The sequence below is a fragment of the Rhinatrema bivittatum genome, chromosome 2 (assembly GCF_901001135.1).
Source record: "Rhinatrema bivittatum chromosome 2, aRhiBiv1.1, whole genome shotgun sequence".
NCBI lineage: Eukaryota > Metazoa > Chordata > Amphibia > Gymnophiona > Rhinatrematidae > Rhinatrema > Rhinatrema bivittatum.
In genome coordinates, this window is record NC_042616.1 from 807,154,943 (window position 1) to 807,177,496 (window position 22,554).

The 22,554-nt window shown below is 44.7% G+C and overlaps 1 protein-coding gene across 1 annotated transcript in view; it reads right to left on the minus strand.

The window, feature by feature from the left end:
• Window positions 1-22,554, minus strand: part of ZC3H3 (zinc finger CCCH-type containing 3) — a 777,623-nt gene that overhangs the window by 87,809 nt on the left and 667,260 nt on the right. Inside the window, exon 10 of the mRNA XM_029592180.1 lies at window positions 14,344-14,525. Coding sequence (XP_029448040.1) covers window positions 14,344-14,525 — 182 coding nt within the window. The remainder of the gene's footprint in view (window positions 1-14,343; window positions 14,526-22,554) is intronic.

Consider the following 22,554-nt stretch of genomic DNA (forward strand, 5'->3'; position numbering starts at 1 on the left):
TTACAATTCAAGTGCATGGAGCATTATAGAGGGAAAACAATTGAACAATGCATCAGAAGTACGTGAATTACTAGACGCAGTTTGGCTACCTCGCAAGGTGGCTGTAATGCATTGCAAAGCACACACCAGGAAATCAAACCCTATTGTCAAGGAAATCAGAGAGCAGATGAAGCAGCAAAAAGGGGCAACTCGGGAACCCTTCCAAGCAGTATTAATTGCATCAAATCATCAGGCTTCAAGCAGTCCTGGAGCTCATCACCAACGACTGCTTTCGCTCTTAAACTCTGGGCAAAACAAAATACCAAAATTATGACTGCAGTGTACCAGAATAGATTGGTTTTAGATTATCCTCTGGCCCAGGAAGGAGGGTTTGTGGAACATTTAACCTCTCCAATTGTTGTTTACAGGTAGATGACCAAAACAAGGTTATCCAAGACATCACTGATCGCATGGTCAAGATGGAACACGTCCCTGTCCAGCAGTGGAATAGTGCTTGGGACTGGACCAATGGATTCCGTGGTTGGATTTCCATGATCGGTGGATTTAAGAGCTTGTTTGTTATCCCAGCCAGTTTAATTCTGTTTTGTCTTTTAGGACCCTGAATTATTCCTTTCTTGCTCAAACCGCCTTCGTCAGGTGATGAAGGACATTGCTGAACGCAAAACAGCCACGCAGCTTCTGTCACTGTACATGTATTCCTCTGAGCCTATAGAACCTGTTTAACCATCCTCATGTTTTATCCTGGGCCATCTTCCCATACATGACAAGTTCGGGCTACAAAGGGGGGTGGAGCCAATAGGGCCCATCCGTCTCAAACCCGTGAAGAACCATCGGACTGTTTGGGAAATTAGGGCCCCCTGAGAACTCAAATTGCTAATTTTTCTTGTTTCTGTTTCTTTCAGCTCCACAGTTGCGTTGTAATCGTGTGATACTTTTCATAAAGAATGATAAGTATCAAAGGGGGGAATGAAGGGGTCTGAACGCTTCAACCTGACAAAGGACTTCATGTACCAGAATTCCCTGCTTCATGACGGGTTTACTTACAGTCTGCAATACAGCTGTAATTAGGACATTGAGAAACTCTCTGTCAGCACATTGCACATTTTCATTTTTTTGGCTTCGCTGTTCTTATTCTCTGATAAGCTTTCACTGCTGTAACCTAGATTAGAACAATGGATGTATTATGTGATGGGCTGTATTACTGCAGACTCGCGAATTCCTTTCCAGAACTGCAAGTCCCAGCAGCCTCTCCTGCAGAACATGGGAGAAGTTTCACGAAAGTTCCAGGGTGTCTAGGGAGGGGGTCAGTAGCCCCTTCAGCCGGAATATGCTTGCTCAGCAATGCTTAGAACGCATGTGTAAAAGATAAGAACTGTAAAGTGCATAAGAGTCTGCTCCTGGAGGGGAGGGGCATGCAGTTGTACTGAGCCTTTGTCTTAGCTGCATCTTGCTGGCAATAAAAGTCTATCTTTACGGATCAGTTGTCTGGACCTCCTTACTGACTAAAAAGAGACGGTTACAGTTCTGCTCATCTTTTCCTAGGGGCGAAGCCGCACCTCCTCTCCTCTCTTAAAGGTACAGCCAGGGAGTGGTGCACCTCTGATGTCATCAAGGGAGTCTCCTCTTCAGCCCTATAAAAAGGGCCTGGCTTCACTTCCACCTTGCATTCGCAAGGAGCCAGTCCTCCTTAGGACTTCTCTTCATTTCCAGCTTCTCATTGGCACTCTGTTCTTTGTGGGATCCCGTGTCTTCATCCAGATGTCTTCATCATGGTCTCTCGTCTAGTCTTGTCAGTTCCAGTTGTCCTGATGTCTCCTTCGTCCATCTCTTTGGATCTGCTGATGTGTTGTTCATCAGATCTCCTGGACTTCTCTTCATCTTCCATTGTCCTCGTCTCCAGATATCTTCATCCTGTTCTTCTCAATTCTGGATCCTCTCTGCTATGACAGCTTAAGCCTCCAGAGGGTTCTGACTTTTATTGTACCTGCTCTGAGTCTTCTTGTTGAGATTTTAGCCTCAGGTCCTTCCTCCGAGTCCATTCGAGCTATGTGCCGAGTTAGGTCCTCCGAGTCCTTGGATCCTGAACTTCTTTTCCTACCGGACCTTCGGAATCCCTTTCATCTGCTTCTATACAGTTGGACTCTCACTAATCCTTGTTCCGTTGATGTCTCCCATGCCTGGCCTTGATTGGCTGTACATGGCACGCCTCGGTGCAGGCCTCGTCTGAGTCTTCATTGGATTCTTCTATCAACCTGTGAGGGAAACCACTGTGTGGTCCATGACCAGTCCTGACTGGCTGTGTAGGGCGTGCCTGCTGGCGTGGTCCGCTACCAGCCCTCATCGGCTGAGTAAGGTGCGTGATGTGGCAGTACCTATTCAGTATAGTGGTTTGTGACTCTGTCGGAGTCCTTCTCTTCCAGCAACACTAAGTTTGTCTCAGTCCTTCTTCATTAACTCTGTGTATTGATTCAGTTTCTTCAAACACCTTGCATCTTTTCACCGTCTCCGTGAAGCCCTCACGTATCTTCTATCTTCGTTTAATGTTTTCGTTCTTCAACCACTGTCCGTCCTGTTGCAGTTGCTGCTCCCGTGCGGCAGGTTCGAAAGGGCTATCGAGTGGTCGGAGGACTACTCCAGAGACCAACATTGCGTTGTTGGGTCTCTTTTGCTGTGTACAGGTTCGGCAGAAGTTAGGGTGCTACTTCCAGTATTTCTAGCAACACCAGCCCATGCTTGGACACTCTTCACTTGCCTCAGCGCTTGCCGGAGCTCCTCTGAGGCTGCGTCGTGGCTCAGGGGCACACAATTCCTCAGAAATGGAACTGCCTCCAGCGTTTCCACAACAGTTAGTTTTGGTAGATGCTTAGATTATTACAAAGCCTGGTGATAAGGACTTGAGAGAGCCTGAGTGTTGAACTTGAGTATGGGAAGTTGTATATTCATCTAACCAGGAGAGCTGAGAGACAAAGACGCGATATCCTACAAGCAGTCAAGTTACTACAGCTGGCAGCTGGGATTTAGTATTGTAGACAGTAAATACTGGAGAGACTGGTTGAGCCAATTGGTCTTTACCTACTCTTATTTACAAGGTTATTATTTTTATTTAATTTACATTCCATCTTATTTATTTATTTATTTAAAAACTTTTATATACCGGTATTAGTATGCATACATCATACCGGTTTACAATGTAACTTTAAAGGTAGAAATTACAATGAACAGGGAGGGCGAACAAGGAGGAGTATACAAAGAGCAGGAGGTGGAGGAATTAAAGCAATAAATGAAAACTGCAACGGACTATTTACAGGAATATACAAGGCGTAGGCAAGATACTTGCAGAAGTCGGTGTACTTAATCAGGGTAGGCTTGTCCGGACCATCTTAAGCTACATAGTTCTAAGGTGGATCCAAAGAACATAAAGAACTACAAAATATGACAAATATAAACCATTTCAGAATAAAATAAATACAGTAAAAAGATGATAAATAATTCCAACATAAAATCACATACATTATCAAAGCATGGAAGGAAAATCCAGTACAAACAGGTGTATTTTTAGATGCTTTCTAAATTGCAACAACTCAATTCAACCCTCACAACTAATGGGAGAACATTTTACATTGTAGGAACATGTGCAGAGAATGTTCTCTTACAAGTGGCTTGCTGCTGAGTGTTCCTGAACCGGGGAATACCGGTAACCAAATGCAACCTATCGGTGAAACGCAATACACTCATGCAGACACTTTTTCAAGTAAATAGGTCCATCATCCTTCATGGTCTTAAACACCAGTAGTAGCATTTTAACTGAACTCACAAGGCAACAGACAGCCAATGTAGATCAAGTAAACATGTTACTATGTTAGTAGAATATATTTGTACCTTCAAAAGATAAGAAGTAGTTCAGTCACACTGCAAGTGTGATGTGATCTGACTGCACTATAGGTGTGACATTTAGTAAGAGAAAGGAAGTGATGATCCACTTGTACAGGGCCTTGGTGAGGCCTCACCTGGAATACTGTGGTCAGTTCTGGAGACCGTATCTCCAAAGGGACAGAGACAGGATGGAGGCGGTCCAGAGAAGGGCGACCAAAAAGGTGGATGGTGTTCATAAAATGACTTATGAGGAGAGATTGAAGAATCTAAATATGTACACCCTGGAGGAAAGGAGGAGCAGGGGTGATATGATACAGACTTTCAGATATTTGAAAGGTTTTAATGATCCATGGTCAACAACAAACCTTTTCTGTTGGAAAAAAATCAGTAGAACAAGGGGACAAGATTTGAAGCTCCAGGGAGGAAGACTCAGAACCAATGTCAGGAAGTATTTCTTCACGGAGAGGGTGGTGGATGCCCGGAATGCACTTCCGGAGGAAGTGGTGAAGACTAAAACTGTGAAGGATTTCAAAGGGGCATGGGATAAACACTGTGGATCCATAAAGGCTAGAGGATGGGAATGAAGAGAAGAGCCATGGGGGTGGAGTACTAGAATGGAGGCTACTATCTGATGATTACTACCCTTACTCAATAAGCCTTCGCAACTCCAGCATTGCTCTCTGCTTCAACGGCAAGGGAAAATGTGGAAAAGGGGATTTGCATTCAGATAACAACCAACAAGGACTGAACTTCACAATCTGGTTAAACAAGGAAGCATGGGGGTAGCTTGCTTATTATGGTGGTTACTACCCTAAACCAATTAAGCCTATCACATTGAATGCATATACAGAGTTGCTCTCTGCTTCTACGGCAGGGGGAAATGTGGAAAACAGGATTTGTATTCAGACAACCACCAAAGACTGAACTTCACAATGTGGGTAAACAAATAAGAGTGGGGGTAGCGTGCTTATTACGGCGATTACTACCCTAAACCAATTAAGCCTGATACATCATTTTGAATACATATACAGCTTCAATGGTAGGGGGAAATGTGGAAAATAGGTTTTACATTCGGACAACATCCAACAAGGCATTGATCTGTGCAGTCTGGATAACCAAGCATTGGGGGTAACTTGCTTGATGCGGCGGTTATTATCCTTAACCATTAAGCCTTATGCTCACCTTTGATGCAACTCCAACATTACTCTCTGCATCAATGACAGGGGATGGCAGGAAATTTGAATCAAACAGTTACCAACAAGGGCCCTGAACTTGCTGGTAGATGAAACAGAGAAGTATGGGAAAATAAGTGTGGGAGCTTGCTGGGCAGACTGGATAGGCCAATTGGTCTTTTTCTGCCATCATTTCTATGTTTCGATGAATGTTTTCAATGTTTCTATGTGACATGATTTGAGTGCACTACAAGTCTGACATGAACCCATCATTTGTGGATGAGATGCGATCTGACCACACCGCAAGGCTGAAGTAATCCAGTCATGCTGCTGTTTCTAGTTTTATGCATAAGCCTGAGGATCACAGCACGTATTACTGGCTGCATTACTTTGAAACATGGCCAATGGTAGGCTGTTCTGATTAGCCTATGTCTGAGACTAAGATGTGAAATAGTGATGTACTTAATGCTTTGAGTCCCAAGGCTTGGGTCAGAGTATGGCCACAAGCAGAGTATCTTGCCTGATCGGTGCTTACACAGTCCTCTGACTCTCAGCTCTCTGTCTTCAAGTCCTATTCTCATCAGTAGTTTTGCTATTGACACTACCTTTAATGAACAAACAAATCTATTTAGTACATCACTAGGATGTCAGTTTCTAGAGCTGAATTTTTGTTTTATAGCCTTCTGACCTTTATGAATATTGACTGAAATAATTTTGGTCAATAGAGCATTTTTCAGACATATTCTTAATGTTGTTTGATATATGATTGAATCAAATTGTTGTTCATTGTTTTGCTTGGTGGGTTGGCACCATGGTAGCAGGTTTAAAATCTAAGCATCTTTCATGGCAGGAAGGAATGGCACCTGCTGGGCTCTTTGAAAATGCCATTTGAGAATGTGGAGATAGTTCCTCTTGCAATAAGCTAGAGCAGGGGTTCTCAATCCAGTCCTCAGGTCACAAGCTGCCAGTCAGAATACAGGCTATCTGCAATGAATGTGTCTTGGGGTGTACTGTCCGTGTTGTAAATCCAGGAGCAGGAACAAGAGCAGGGCTGGATGCTGGCAGAACAGGCTGGAATAGGACAGGAACAGGAGTCCTCTGCCTATACTGGCCACCTTCCCCTTGGGTTGAATAGTCAGGTGCTGAGTACCAGCAGGACTTAGAGAGGGGTATTCACACCAGTTAATGAAAGGTGCCCATAAGAGCAGGGCTGAGCTGCAAGACTGAACAAGAAAGCATCCACTAAACCAAGAGAAATTAGGACACAATAAACAGGAACATAACAGAAGAAGACATAGCAGAACACATGGCCCAAGAATAGGACAACGTAAGGCCTCAGAATAGGGCTGGACAAAGCCAAAAACACAAGCAAAAGAACCAGAACAAGATTAGAAACAAGGATAAGAACTAAATTAAGAAACAAGAACTAGAGCCAAGACAAGAAACAGGAACAAGAGCAAGGGGATCACAGGAGAGGCCAAAACCAGGGCTGTATCTAGGACCAGATCTGGGACCAAGTTGTGGAAATATGCAAGGTGTGAGGCTGGATTATATCTGAGGCAACACAGGAGCAACATACGTACCAGCAGGCCCTACAAGCCATAGAGCCCCGAGGACTCACTAGAGTGTCCAAGAAGCAAACGATAGCACTAAGAGGACTAGGCCCACTGAGGATGCCTGTTGATGGGAAGCAATACTTGCCTGCAGGTCCTCACAATATGCATGAGATGAATTTGCATGCACTGCATCCATTATATGCAAATCTATTTCATACATATTCATTGTAGATAGCCTGAATACCAGGCTGGCTGGGCATGTCCTGAGGACTGACTTAAACCCTAAGTTAGAAAGCCGAAATGTGAAGACAGCTGATAGAGATATTAGATTGAAATTTATTTCTCTTGCATGTATGATAATTTTAACAATGAAATGGGATTTACAAGAAGATACTACAGAAAATGAGGCAGTGACAAACATTTTGAGTGTGTATTAGAGAAATTACTTACCTGATAATTTTGTTTTCCTTAGTGTAGACAGATGGACTCAGGACCAGTGGTTTATGCTCCCCTGCCAGCAGATGGAGACGGAGCAAGCTGACATCACAGTATATATAACCCTGCAGTGACCCCAGCCTGCCAGTATTCTCTTCAAAAGCAACTGTGGACAGATTGGCAAAAAACTTGATTAAAAACATGATTAAAACATATAACCATAACTATACTCAACCAACCATAAACACTGAACTCACCTAAGATTTTAAGTACACCAAGCTAGGGACTGGATGAATACTTACCAGTAATCCCTTGGGACTCAGAGCCCCACAGGAGGACCATTGACAGACTCATGCGGCAGCCAAGGTGGGAAGCTGAGTCCATCTGCCTACACTAAGGAAAACAAGATTATCAGGTTAAGTAATTTCTCCATTTCCTAGCGTGTAGACAGATGGACTCAGGACCAGTGGGATGTATCAAAGCTACTCCCCAACAGGGTGGGAGGCTGCCCACGGTCCAGTCAACATTGCATGTGCAAAGGCTGCATCCTCCCAGGCCTGCACATCCAGACGATAAAACTTGGAAAAAGTGTATAAAGAGGATCATGTCGCAGCTCAGCAGATATCGATGGGAGGCAACAGAATAATCTCCGCCCATGACACTGCCTGAGCCCTAGTAGAATGAGCAATAACTTAAGGAACACAAGGGGCACAAAAGACGAAACTCCTCCACACATCCCTGACCTTACCCAGGGATGGAAAGGAGATGGACTGATTCAAATGAAAGTCTGAGACTACCTTGGGCAAGAAGGATGGAACAGTATGCAGCTGTAATGCCTCCAGAGTCGCCCTAAAGAACGGCTCCTGGAAGGACAATGCCTGCAGCTCAGAAATCAGACGTGCAGAACATATAGCCACTAGGAACACAGTCTTCAAAGTCAACAACCGTAAAGAAAGGCTACGCAGTGCTCGGAACATAGGGCCCGCCAAAAGGTCCAGCACCAAATTAAGACTCCACAATGGAACTGGTAACCTTAAGGGAGGCCCAAGGTGCTTCACTCCCTTGAAAAAATGGGCCATATCAGGATGAGACAACAAGCAAACACCATTCACCAGGCCTCTGAAACAGGAAAGAGCTGCAATCTGCACCTTCAAGGAATTAAGGGCCAAGCCTTTATTCAATCATCCTGCAAAAAATCTAGAATGAGAGGGATCTTAACTGAATGAGGAAGAACACCCCACTCCTCACACCAGGCCTCTAAAACTCTCCAAACCCACACATAAGTCAAGGAAGTGGAGAACTTGCGAGCGCAGAGTAAAGTGACAATCACAGCAGAGGAATAACCACGCTTTAACAGGTGAGCCCTCTCAAGGGCCAAGCCATAAGACAGAATCGAGTCGGATCCTCATGAAGAACTGGTCCCTGCTGAAGCAGATCCATGTGTGGTGGAAGATGAAGAAGGGCCTTCACTAATACATGGGTGCCTGGGCCAATCTGGTGCCACCAGGAGTACTAGCTCTGTTTGGCCTTCGATCTTGTGAATTATCCTGCTCAGCAAAAGCCACAGAGGAATTGCATAAAGCAATCTGTCTTCTGGACAGACAGGTATGAGGGCATCTATTCCCAGGGACCACGGATCGTTCCTGTGACTGTAGAAGCAAAGAACCTTCGCATTTCGAGAAGTCGCCAGCAGGTCTAGGAACGGAAGGCCCCAGCGATCCACAATCAGCTGAAACGCCTCGGCTGACAACATCCACTCTCCTGGGTCCAGACTCTCCCTGCTGAGAAAGTCCGCTGTTACATTGTCTTTTCCTCCAATGTGAGAGGCCGAAATCATCTGCAGATGACCTTCTACCCATTTCATCAGCTGGTCTATTTCCTGTGATTCTTGCTGGCTCTTGGTTTCTCCTTGGCCACTGTTGTCACGTTCTCAGACATCACATGAACCTCTTGATTCTGCTGCCTATGCCAGACATACCTCCTGGGCCTCCAGGCGATTGATGCTCCAGAGAGACTCTTTGGCATTCCAGCGCCCCTGGGCTTTTAACTCCAGACAGTGAGCCCCTCAACCGTGGAGATTTGCATCTGTCATGAGTACCAACCAGGCCGGAGAGGACAAGGGAATGCCCTTTCTCAGATGATCCTCCTGCAACCACTACTGGAGGCGGGAACAGATTTCCATCAGCAAGTGGAGCCAAACTGCATAATCCTGAGACTGGGGGTTCAAATGAGATAGCAGAGAGCACTGAAGGGGACGAATATGCACCCTTGCCCATAGTACCACTTCCAGTGTAGCTGCCAAACTGAGTACCTATAGGTAGGACCACACCGTTTGGTGTATGATGTTCATCAACTGATACACTTGAGACATCAGTCTCTGGATCTGGATCTTCTGGTAGGAAAACTCTGTCTTGTCCCGTGTCAAACCGGACCCCTAGGTACTCCAACAAGTAGGATGGTTGAAGATTGCTCTTGGTCAGATTCACCACTCAACCTGCAATAAGGAGGTTGTGTGTCACCAGGTGGCTCTCTTCCTGAGACATAGCTTGAATCAGCCAGTCATCCAAATACGGATGCACAAGGATTCCTTCTTTTTGCAAGGCTGCTACCACCACCATAATCTTGGAAAATGTTCTGGGAGTGGTGGCAAGACCAAAAGGCAGCGCTCTAAACTGATAATGGCACCCCAACACCGCAAAGCGTAGAAAGCGTTGGTGTTCCAATTGGATGGAAATATGAAGGTAAGCCTCTGACAGAACCAAAGAGGTCAGAAATTCCCCTGACTGCACCGCCATTATTACAGAGTGTAAGGTTTCCATTAGAAAATGAGTTACCTTCAAGTGACGGTTGACCCTCTTGAGATCCAAGATGGGTCAAAAGGAGCCAACCTTCTTGGGCACAATAATATAAATGGAATATCGCCCCATACTTTCTTGAGACATGGGCACTGGAACCACAGCCCTCAGGCTGAGGATCCTCTGAAGCATGAACTCTAATGCCTGCTTCTTCTGTGGGGAGTGGCAAGGGGACACCATGAGCACGTCTCAAGGAATACTGCAAACTTCCAGTGCATACCCTTCGTGTGTCATCTCCAGGACCCACTGGTCTGACGTGATCTCGACCCACCTCCAATACAAGAGCAAGAGAGAGAGAGAGAGAGAGAGAGAGAGAGAGATGTCATTATTTCTTGCTCCAGAAAGTGGGTCGGCAAACCTTCATTGGGAAACTCGGGAAGGTCCACCACCCGAGCCTGCTCCTCTCTTGGGCTGCTGGGACAAAAGGACTGAGACCTACCGAAAGGCTGAGTCCGCTGAAAGGTCGTCCCTCTGTAGGGACGAAAACCCCTGGATCCCCGGAAACAATCCCTCATACCAAAGGGCACTGTAACTCTTTCTTATCTTCCAGCAACCAAGGCACTGGACACTCACCCCATTTACTGGTCAGTTTCTTCAACTCGCTCCCAAACAAGAGCGAGCCTTTAAAAGGCATCTTGGTAGGATTGGCTTTGGAAGCTGTGTCAGTTGACCAATTTCACAACCAGAGTTGACGCCTGGCCGCTATCACCAAAGCCACTCCTCTGGCCGAGGTCTGGACCAAATCACAGCCTGCTAAAATGGTGGCAGCAGGCTCCATAACTGCTCTGGAAGTCCTTCCTGACTTATCCACCTCCTGAGAGAGAAGCAGATAAGATCTCGCCACTAGGGTGCAACAGGAGGCAAACTGTAAATTCATCACCACCACCTCAACGGCTTGCTTAAAAATAGCCTCAATCCATCTATCATGTACATCCTTTAAAGCTGCTCCTCCCTCTATGGGGATAGTCATCCGCTTAAACACCACACATATTAGAGTATCCACTTTGGGAAACAAAAATGCTCTCTAACAGCTGGATCCAGGGGGTACAAAAGCCTTCCAATGTCCGATCCCCTTTAAAATTTGCCTCTGGGGCATCCCATTCCAGATTAATCAATTCCTGGATGGTATCCATCACCAGGAAAAAACAAGAGGATTTACATAAGGAAATCAAAATGGGATTCTTCCTCAGCTCTGACATAGCATCCGAACCAGAGACACCCAGCTGTTTCAAGGACTGGGAAATTAGGGCTGGCAATTCATCTCTATGAAAGAACCACAATATGTGCGGCAAGTTAAGCACATAAAAAAGTTTGTGCGCGTAAAAAGCGCGCCCAAAAACTGAACGCACAATGTGTGTGGAGAGCTGACAAGAGTGTGTGAAAATGGCTGCCGAGGCCTACCATGTGGCGTGCAGGAAATAAGCCTAGTCCACCAGGAGCCACTCAACCCGCTAGGCTGTCCAGTCCCCTAACCCTAAAAGGAGCGGGGCACGAATGTTGGCATGGCACGCAGAGAATGGAGACCGGAGGAAGTCCTGATACCCCTCTGTCTCTGATTCAGGTAAAACTGTCTCTTTTTTTTTTTTTTAAAAGCTTACTTACCTGAGTTCAGCGCTTAGCGGCAGAGTACAGAGACAGTTCTTGGCTGAGGGGGAAGAAGGCATCTGCCATCACTGCCACACTCGTCCTTCTACACCCGCTGCCTTTCAGCTGAACTAGCAGCTAAGTCCACACTGGAAAACCCAGCTACCGGACCAAGGCACACCTTTGAGGGACCACAGAAATCACCTCAGGAATTCTCAACTAGGGGAGGGACCTTTGGTATCACTGCAGTTAAGCAGGGCTTTCTTTTCCTGAATTTAGAATTTCAAATTTCTCCTTTCAAAAAGCTCAAAGCAATCCCCATAGGGAGATGCACGTCCACCATTTGCTGGAGACGGAGAATATTGACAGGCTGGGGTCACTGCAGGGTTATGTATACTGTGACATCAGCTTGCTCCGTCTCCATCTGCTGGCAGGGGAGCATAAATCACTAGTCCTGAGTCCATCTGTCTACACGCTAGGAAATTAGTTATTTGAAGTGCTCTGAAAAAAAAAAAAAAAAGTGAATATAAAATAAATAAATAAATGAATATTTGTCAGATAAATATTTTTTCATAATTTGATAGGGTCTGTTAGGGAGAAAGGATTGTATACATGATGATTTCTGGTTTGTTAGACGAGGAAGTTTCACCCATTAGAGCGGCTTTGAGAAACAACTGGAAGCTCTGGGGAATGAGTTTGTCATATTTTGGATACATTCTGTTTTTTTAAATTTTGGTAAAAGAAAGGTACAATGTTTTGTTGACCATTTGATTACATTTTGAATGGGCAATGGTCCATGAATATAATTTGTTTTTTTCTCATACTGTATTATGCAAAGTCATTTGTAGGCCTCTTGACTGAAAGCATTTTATTACATTGAGGCGAATATTCAGAAGGCCGTTTAGTGGACAAGATATCCAGCTGGAGTTAGCTGGATAACTTGTCCTGTATATTCAGCAGGATAAACATCCCCCTGAATATACTTGCTTAAAATTATCCGGCTACATGTAGTCAGATAACTTTAAAACCTAACTAGCTTGTTTGAATATAGCCAGTTAGATTTTGAAGTTATTTGACTGGATAACTAGTTACTTAACTCGATATCTTCAAAGATATCCATATAAGTAGAGATCTGTAAAAGGCCTGTGGCCTGTTTCTTTTGATTCCTTGACGAAATCATAAATGAGGACCTGTCACAGCCTTGCATTTGGCCCCTCAAACCCAATAAAGTATATTTAAATGTCCCGGGCCTGCCAACTCCGTTAGCAATTTAAAGTAATTGTAAATCTACCTCTCCCCCTGCCAGACCCTCTCACCCACCCACAGCTTAAAAAGTGGACGGTCAACATCCATCCCTGGATTCCCCCTGACCCCGAGTCGTCACAGTCCACTCCCAGCGCTGAGTCTGTCAGATTCAGTGCTGGAAGCGGAAATGTGATGTGGGATTTTGACAGTATTTTTTAAAAATGAACTGTGTTATATTTTGGAAATGAGTGGTTTTGATATATGTGGAACAAGCTCTTTGCACTGACTTCACATGATTAAAATGTGGATCAGTCACCTATGAACTGACATTCTAGTGGTGTGCTCGATGCGCAACCTTTATGTGATGATGTTGGTGCTTTTACTAACACCACACAGTAAATAATCTGCTATTAAAGCGAAGATTACCCTTGAATACCAACATGTTTTGATTTTGCTGTACTTAAAGGAGCCATGTCCAAGTTTGCTCCAACACCTAAATTGCGCTACCAAGTACAGTCATTAAATAATTTCATGGCATGCTGCATGGTGCTGTGGAACACATCATGGGAAAGTGGAGGTCGTTATCATATGGTAGAAGGTATCTTGAGTTATACTGTAGTCACCCTGCTACATAACCTTTGCAGTTAAGATGCAACACTGCTGAGACAGCACATACGTGCAAGCAGAGAAATCTTTCAGGACAAAGCTCCTGCAACTTATGTGGCGTGTGGCTTGAAGGGTTTCCACTCATCTGACTCCCTGGTCCCACTGAGCCCGTGCGCTGGCTTCTGGGGCCACTCATAAGGCAAATGGAAACTAAAGTCCTGGCAGCTTTTCTGCATCCTTCTCTTCAATTTTTACAGCTGCCGTTCCAATAAGGCGTTCTATCCAAGAAAGTAACAAGTAGCACCGCAGAGAACCGTGCTGGCTATGCTGGCTCACTGCTTGAAGCCTAGAAGAAATGTTGCAATGGAAGGTGGGAAATTAGGAAGCTTCCGGATGGGAATGCACCTTTCTAGGACCCCTGCCCACTCTTGTGCTGCTCTGACCTTCTCGCAAAGGCTAGATGCAGAGGTCCCGTCAGTCTGGTGACTGCTGCACCCAGAAGAATGCCCTAACCACTGAAGGAGGCGACAACCGAAAGCTCTGACCCAGTCCCCTGCTGTGCTGACCCAAGTCCTGCTGTGCTGAAACAGCCGGGCAATTTGTTGACAGGAGTTTAAACATCTTTACGTCATGAAAAGGGAATTGTGTCATTGTGAGAAGAGGCCAGCATAACATCTGCCCCTCCCCTCTGGAGATTTCTCATCATCTACGCTGTCAGAGTCATACCTAAAAGCAGCAGGGAAATATTTTACACCTCATTCACACGGGAAGCGAGGGCTGGAATTCATTCCAAGCTTATTCTGGTCAAGTCCCAAAGCATTAGCTATTTCTGTGCTACCGTATAAGGCCGGCATTGATACAGTGATAGGGAGGGCCTGTTCTCACTGCTTCTCCCCAACCGAACTTGGCAAAATCTAGGCCGAGGGTAGGGAACCGGAGATGTACAAGCCCAGGACCGTTCCCAGGGGGTGCTGAATCCCAGCGGGGAGGAAGAGAGAGTGCCTGGCCTTTTCTTACCCGGACTCCTCGCAAGATCTTCTCCGCTTGGCTGGCACGGTGCTCTCTTCAGGGTGGCTGCTGGTGTCGAACGGCCTTCTTGGGTGCTTTCTCTGGCGATGCTGCAGTTTGCACTGTGCCCCTTTGGGGCAGCTACCATTTTTGGCAAAATCTGGGCAAAGCAGGGTGTGTTTCTTCTTGCACTGAAGTTAAAGAAACAAAAACATGTTTTGATATATCAATAATGCTCAGAAGAAGGGATACATGTTGGAATTTTGGGAAGAGGTGCTGACTTTAATATAACATTTCATAGGCGAAGATGTCCCTCCTTAGGTCCCAAAACATTTGCCGTTCCAGATTTCCTGTGGAAAATACTCTGGGCATGGGAGGGTGGTGCTACCGGGAAGACGGACTCCACTGCCAATCTCTTTGTTGATACAAACAACCCCTCTTGCTGAACTCGTTGGCCAATCCAACAGAAGCACAGGCCTGCTAACTAAAATGGCCCTGGGCACTTGGAGGCGATAAATTAGCATTGAATATTTAGAAAATCAAGCTTATTGTGATTCAATGTTTCTGCTGTTCGGAAGTACCAGCAACAATTACCATTGACAATGTTATCTTGCTAGTTCTCCCTAGTGCCAGCAGTTTAGGAATCCAGACTGATTCTAAGTTAACCTTTCAGAAGTACATTAAAACAATTGTTAAATCTCTTTCTTTCAAGCTCTGTATGTCCCATGAATTGAAACATGTATTAACCCATTCTGTTTTTCGTTTGGTAGTGAAGGCTATAATTTTGTGAATGTCAGGTTATTGCAATGCTTTTTAAACTGGCTCACCCTTGACATAGTTGAAAGCACTAGAATTGCTGCAAAACTAGGCCATGTGCCTAATAAATGAAAAAAAAATATTCGGGAACATGTTATCCCCATTCTACTGGACATTCATTGGCTACCAGTACAGAGTCAGGTACAATTTAACATAGCATTTCTCGTCCATAAAATGTTGTGGCTTGACTCATTTCCTTGGATAATGCACCGTTACACGTTTACAATCCTACTTGGTAACTGTGACCATCGCAGAGTGGTCTTTTAGACAAGCCTTCCATCAGATTGGCCCGCCTTACCGAAACGAGAGAGAGAACATTCCCTTTGGAGCCCACTTCATGCACAGTTGCGACTGACAGAATGTACAAAGATTTTTAAGAGCCATTGAAGACGCTCTTGTTTAAATAAGCCTTTATATAGGGGTTATATGGTTTGTGTGCTGTTTTCTTCTGGCTCAATGGACACTATCAGCTGGCTGAACATTGATATAGCATGTTAATGCTCCATTTTAAATTATAAGTTTGCTATAATAAGTTTGAATGGTGTATTTAAATTTTATGGGGGTTTTTTTTTCTTGTGCATCGTCTAGTGCAACTCCATAGACAATTCAGAAATAAAGATAAAGAAGAGACTGGTCTCAGAATGCCAGGAACATACAGACAGGTCAATACAGTAAAGTGCGGCCGCGGTTACCCTGCTTCTAACCCGCTTTCTACTCACTTTTCAGCCGCGTTAGTCCAACCCGCGATACACTATCCCCTTTAACCCATTCTTACCGCCTCTTTAAATCACCGGGTAACCCCTTCCGCCCGCGGCATGTATATGAGATGTAAACGATCGAATTAGCTATTCCCTCCCAAACAGTAACGCGCGCCCCGACTATCGCTTTTTTACCCTGCAGTTTTGCCGCGCGTTTAACCTGCTAATTTACCGCCTACCCTGCATTAGAGGCAGGGTAGGCGGTACCCTTACCCCTGCGTTAGAAGCAGGGGTAAGGGTAGACGGCAAACTTTCCCCCAAAAGGAAACCTAAAAACCCCTCCTCCCGAAGCGACTCGACATGTACCAATTTACCTTTTGTTGCTTTTTCAGCCCTTTCAGCCTCATCTCCGCTGTCCTCCGGAGGGGACAGCCGGCGGCGAAAGCGGCTTCCATTGGTCCCCCGTGCAGGTCCCGGTTCTCCTGGCTCTCGATGATGTTCCAGCAGGTACTCCGTGGCGCGGTTCGGGCTCTCGGCTCCAATGGCTAGAGCCAGCGAAGCGCATGACGTAACGGCGCAAGCGAAGCGTACTTTCATTGGCTTGAGCGCCCATATTGACGGGCGCTCAAGCCAATGAAAGCACATGGACGGGCGTGCGTGACGTCACGGCGTGCATCACGCCCGCCCGTCCATGTGCTTTCATTGGCTTGAGCGCCCGTCAATTTGGGCGTTCAAGCCAATGAAGCACATGGACGGGCGGGTGATGTCACGCCCACCCGCCCATGTGCTTTCATTGGCTTGAGCGCCCAAAATGATGGGCGCTCAAGCCAATGAAAGTACGCTTCGCTTGCGCCGTTACGTCATGCGCTTCGCTGGCTCTAGCCATTGGAGCCAAGAGCCCGAACCGCACCGCGGAGTACCTGCTGGAACATCATCGAGAGCCAGGAGAACCGGGACCTGCGCGGGGGACCAATGGAAGCTGCTTTCACCGCCGGCTGCCCCCTCCGGAGGACGGCAGAGAAGGCTGAAAGGGCTGAAAAGCAACAAAAGGTAAGTTGGTACATGTCGAGCCACTTCGGGAGGAGGGGATTTTAGGTTTTTAGGTTTTCATGGGTTAAAGTTGGGATCCACTTCCTGGTGCCTGTCATTTCAAATGACATTTGAAATGACAGTGACCAGCGCACCCAGGATACTGTATAGGCGCTGTATTAAGCGCCTATACAGTAAAATGGGTTTTTGGGCCTAACGCTTCACAGACGCTTCTTGGACGCGGCTTGCATTTGCAAGCTATTTAAATACAGTATCGAGCGGTAGGTGAGCAGGACTGTGCGTGCAGCAAACGCGGGTGCGCCCGGCACTAACGCAGCTCTTCCTACCGCTCCTTACTGTATCGGCCCGAGAGTAAATAAGAAATACTTCTGCATGGTTCAATCTCAAGACACGGCTCAATGGCGAACTGCCAAACTGGGTCAAACCAAAGATCCATCAAGCCCAGAATCCTGTTTCCAATCGAGGTCACAAGTACCTGGCAAGATTCCAAATGGTAGATAGATTCCATGCTGCTTACAGCTAGGGAAAAGAAGTGGATTTCCCCAAGTAGATCTGGTTAATAACCATTTATGGATTTTGACTCCATGAACTGGTCCAAACCTTTTTTAAACTCAGCTACGCAAACTGCCTTTACCACATCCTCTGGCAATGAATTCCAGAGCTTAGCTGAGTTGAAAAAATAGTTTCTCTGATTTGTTTTAAATGTGCTACTTAGTAACTTCATGGAGTTTCCCTAGTCTTTTTAATATTTGAAAGAGTAAACAATTGATTTGCATTTACCTGTTCTACTTCATTTTATAGAGCTAACGTAGTAAAGGAAGGCAGATAAAGAGCAAAATGGTCCATCTAATCTGCCCAGCAAGTGTTTTTTAGGGTAGTAGTAGTAACTGCTGTTCCATGCAGGTTACCCCCAAGCCTCCCCTCAATTGTCTCTTCGCCGTGCTGAAGAGTCGTAACTTTCCTCATATGGAAGCTGTTCCATCCTATTTATCATTTTGGTAACCCTTCTCTATACCTTCTCTAGTTCCACCATATCTTTTTTGAGCTGCAGTGATCAGAACTGCACACAATATTCAAGGTGCAGTCACAATGTGGATCAATACAGAAGTTTTAAGATAGTCTCAGTTTTATTCTCCATTCCTTTCCTAATATTCTATTTACTTTTGTGACCGCTGCTACACACTGAGCCAAGAATTTCAAGGTATTGTCTATGATGACACCTAGATCCCCTTTCCTGGATGGTGACTCCTAATGTGGAACCTAACATCCTGTAACTAGAGTTTGGATTATTTTTTCCTATGCGTATCACTGTGCACTTGTCTACATTACATTTCATCTCCTGACTGGATGCCCAGTCTCGCAGTTTCACATAGTCTTCCTGCAATTTCCCACAATCAACTTGCATTTTAACATCTTGGAATAATTTTGTGTCATCTGCAAATCTGGTCACCTCATTTGTTTTTCCCTTTTTCAGATCATTTATAAATATGTTAAAAAGCACTGGTCCCAGTATAGATTTCTGGGGCACTCCACTATTTAGAGTACCTTCCTCCATTGAGAAAACGGACCTTTGTGTTTCCTTTTTCTTTACGCAGCTTGCCTCCTATCCCATTACTTTTTCCATTTTCTCAGGAGTCTCTCATGAGGCACTTTTGTCAAGTACCTTTGAAAGCCCAGATAGTTATATCCATTGGCTCACCATTATCGGCATGTTTAGTAACCCCTTAAAAAATGGAGCAGGATTGGTGAAGGAAGACTTCCCATGCTGGGTGTATCCCATTAAACCATATATACTTTTGGTAATTTTGTTTTTAGAAATGGTTTCTACTATTTTGCCTGGCAGAGATGTCAAGTTTACTGATCTAGAGTTTCCTAGATCAACCCTTGTGCCTTTTTAAAAATCAGCATTACATAGGCCCTCCTCCAGTTTTCAGATATTGCAATTGTTTTAAATGATAGGTTACAACTTATTAGTAATACGTTTACAATTTCATGTTTGAGTTCTGTTAGGACTCTGGGTTGGATGCCATCTGGTCCTGGTGATTTGTTACTCTTTAGTTTGTCAGTTTGATCTATTATGCTCTCCATTATCACAGAGATGTCTTTTAGTTGTTCAGAATCATCACTGTCAACGAATGTTTCTGGTGTGGGTATGGTCTCAACATCCTCCTCAGTAAAGAGTGAGTCAAAGAATTCATTCAGTTTTTCTATTTCCTTGTCCTCCCTGAGCACCACTTTTACCCCTCAGTCATCTAGCAGCTCAACTGACTCCCTCACAGGCTTTTGCTTTGAATGTACTTGAAAAAGTTGTTATTAATTTTTGCCTCTCTGGCAAACGTCTTCTCACATTCTGTCTTGGCCTGTCCTACTACTGTTTTATATCTATCTTTCCAGTGCTTATGCTCTTGCCTATTTTTCTTCATTTGGGTCTGCTTTCCATTTTTTGAACGATGTTCTTTTGGCTTTAACTGCCTCTTTCAACTCACCGTTAAACCATTATCCCTTACCATTATACTGGCAGTTGTTTAGTCTTCCTTTGACCTTTTTTAATGCATGAAATACATTTAATCTGGGTTTCCAAAAAGGTATTTTTAAACAATGTCCATTCCTCATGCAAACTTAACTTTTGTAAGTGCTCATTTTAGTTTATTTCTAATTTCCTCATTCTATCATAGTCTCTCTTTTTAAAGTTATATGCTACTGCAGTAGTTTTACTTAATGCCCTCGCTCCAGTGATTATGTCACATTTGATTGCATTATGATCGCTATTGCTTAGCGACCCTACCACAGTAACCTCCTGTATCAGGTTATGCATTCCAATGAGGACTAGATTTAAGTGACTTTACCACAGTAACTCCCTGCACCAGGCCATATATCCCACTGAGAACTAGATCTAAAGTGACTGCCCCTCTTGTCTCTAGAATGGCCTGATAAAACCCTGACCCAATCAATATTGGAATAATTGAAATCCCTCATTAGTATTATGTTGCCATATTTGTTTCCCATTTTAATTTCAGCTAGCATGTCAGTCTGTTTCTTCATCTTAGCCAAGTGGACAGTAGTACTGTTACCCATCACACATGAAATTTCTATTCATATGGATCCCAAAGTGCATTTTGTTTACTGCAGGATTATTATGCTTAACTCTATGCCATCCTTTACATATAGTGCCACTCCTTCACCAATTTGATCTTCCCTATCACATCAATATAATGGTATCAAAGCATCCCATTGGTAAGTGAAAGTTCTCAGAAAATTACAGAATGTAAGTGCTTACAGGTTGCTGATGTCATCCTCGAACAACACAACATTCTTCCCTCCACACAATATGGTTTCTGGAAAAATCTGAGCACCGAAAAATTGCTACTATCCCTTACTGACACCATTATCAAAGGACTTGACACAGGAAACTCCTTTCTACTTGCCATGTTAGATATCTCTGCCGCATTTGATACTGTTAATCACATCATCTTAATCAACATCCTCAGTAATATTGGAATTTCTGGCACCGCCCTCTCCTGGATAAAATCATACTTACAAGACTGTCACTACATCGTCTCCACTGACAATAATGAATCCGAACCAATTAGCCTTGACCGAGGTGTTCCCCAGGGCTCCTCCCTCTCTTCCACACTATTTAACATTTACATGCTCCTCCTCACCACCCTCCTCACCAATATTGGCTTTAAACATTTTATCTACGCAGACGATGTCCAAATTCTTTTCCCCTTTACCGATTCCCTCCAAATCGCCCTTCAAAACTGGGAATCATGCCTGACCTCTATCAACCAACTACTTACTGACATGCACCTTGCTCTCAACCCCCAAAAAACTGAACTCCTCATCATTTCCACCAAACATTCTCCACCTTCCATTCCCCCTGCTTACGCCACCACATCATTCCCCGTCCACAACCGCAGCCTGGGTGTCCTTATCGACAACCAGCTCTCGTTCAAACCATTCATTAAATCCATCCTAAGCGACTGCTATTTCAAATTACAAACTATAAAAAAAACTCAGACCCCTTCTTTACTTCACTGATTTTCGCACAGTATTACAGTCTATTATTTTCTCCAAAATAGACTACTGTAATGGACTCCTCCTTGGCCTCCCCGTCACATATACCAAACCATTACAACTCTTACAGAATGCCTCAGCACGTATCTTTACTAACTCCAGAAAACGTGACCATATCACTCCAACTCTTATCGAGCTCCACTGGCTACCAATACAATACTGAATCCTGTTTAAGGTTCTCTCCATCATACACAAAAGCATCAACAATGAAAATACCCATTGGATCAACTCTCCTCTGCTTCGTCGTACCTCTGCTAGACCAACTCGCCTTGCCCTCCAAGGAACACTCCGGACCCCCTCCATCAAATCCACTAAACTTACCTCCACAATGAACAGAGTCTTTTCCCTAGCTGGTCCGACCCTATGGAACTCCATGCCCCCAGACTTACGCACCGAAACTTCTACACCCAAATTAAAAAAAAAACTAAAAACTTGGCTGTTCCTACAGGCATACCCTTCACTCATTAACCCCCGTCCGGATGACTCCCTGAGCTGTGTATAGTACTTTTCCTTTGAAGAACCTCGTACAATCCACTGCTACTTCCCCACAATGCAAACTCTTCGATTTGCTGCTTATTCCACCCTACTCTCCCCCTCCTGTTAACACCCCTCACTGAAACCTATTTTTTCCACCCTAATGTTTTCCTTCATACTTCCCATAACTTCCCATTGTCTATCCAGCTCTCTACTCAGTTTATTGTTTATATGCCACCGTACCTGGGAAATTGTAAATTGCCGCTGTAAATTACCATCGAACCTGTAAATAGTTACTCCATTTCTGTATTAGTTGTAAGTTCTTGTATACATAGTTATTGTTCCCTGTAAAGGCATTGCCGGAAAGTTTTAAGTTACTTGTAAACAGATACGATGTGCAAACGGTTGTCGGTATATACAAAAATTCTAAATAAATAAATAAATAAATAAATAAATAAATAAATCCAATACAGCCTGGCCAGTAAAGATTATTTCAAATCTTGTAGAAGGTTTGACATGCTCCACTAAACATGTGCATATAATCCCACATTATGGACATTGTGTGGGACTCCTTTTAGATTGTAATATGGCTAAAATTGAATAATTGATCCAACTCCAAGGTATGGTAGATTGTTCTGTGAGGACTTGCATCCTGCTGTCCTTGGATAACTCCTGTTGCATCCTGCTGTCCTTGGATAATTCCTGTTAAAGATGAACAACTTTTGCTTTCTCCAAGGAAAATGTCATGATCCTGGGCTGCTAGGCAGCCTCTCCACCAGCAGAGGTCCTCATGGAGTCACCCTCTCTCCTGTGCTAGCCACCTCATTGATGTTCCCATGATGCAGCAGGGCCAGTCTTATTTAGCCCTACCTCTCCCACAACTCAGTGCCTCTTCATCAAGTCACTTTAGCTCTTTGCATTGGCCTACCTTGCCTTGCTTCTGTGTGGCCCCTGTGGCCTTCTTGTTGAACCTTGCCTTGTGGTCTCCCTGGTCTTCCTGCTCTCTCTGGCGGCCTCCTTAGCATTTCTGCCCTGTCCTGCAGCTTCCATGGCCTCCCTGCCTTTGACATGAGGTCTCCTTGGCCTTCTTGCCCTGCCTTGTGGC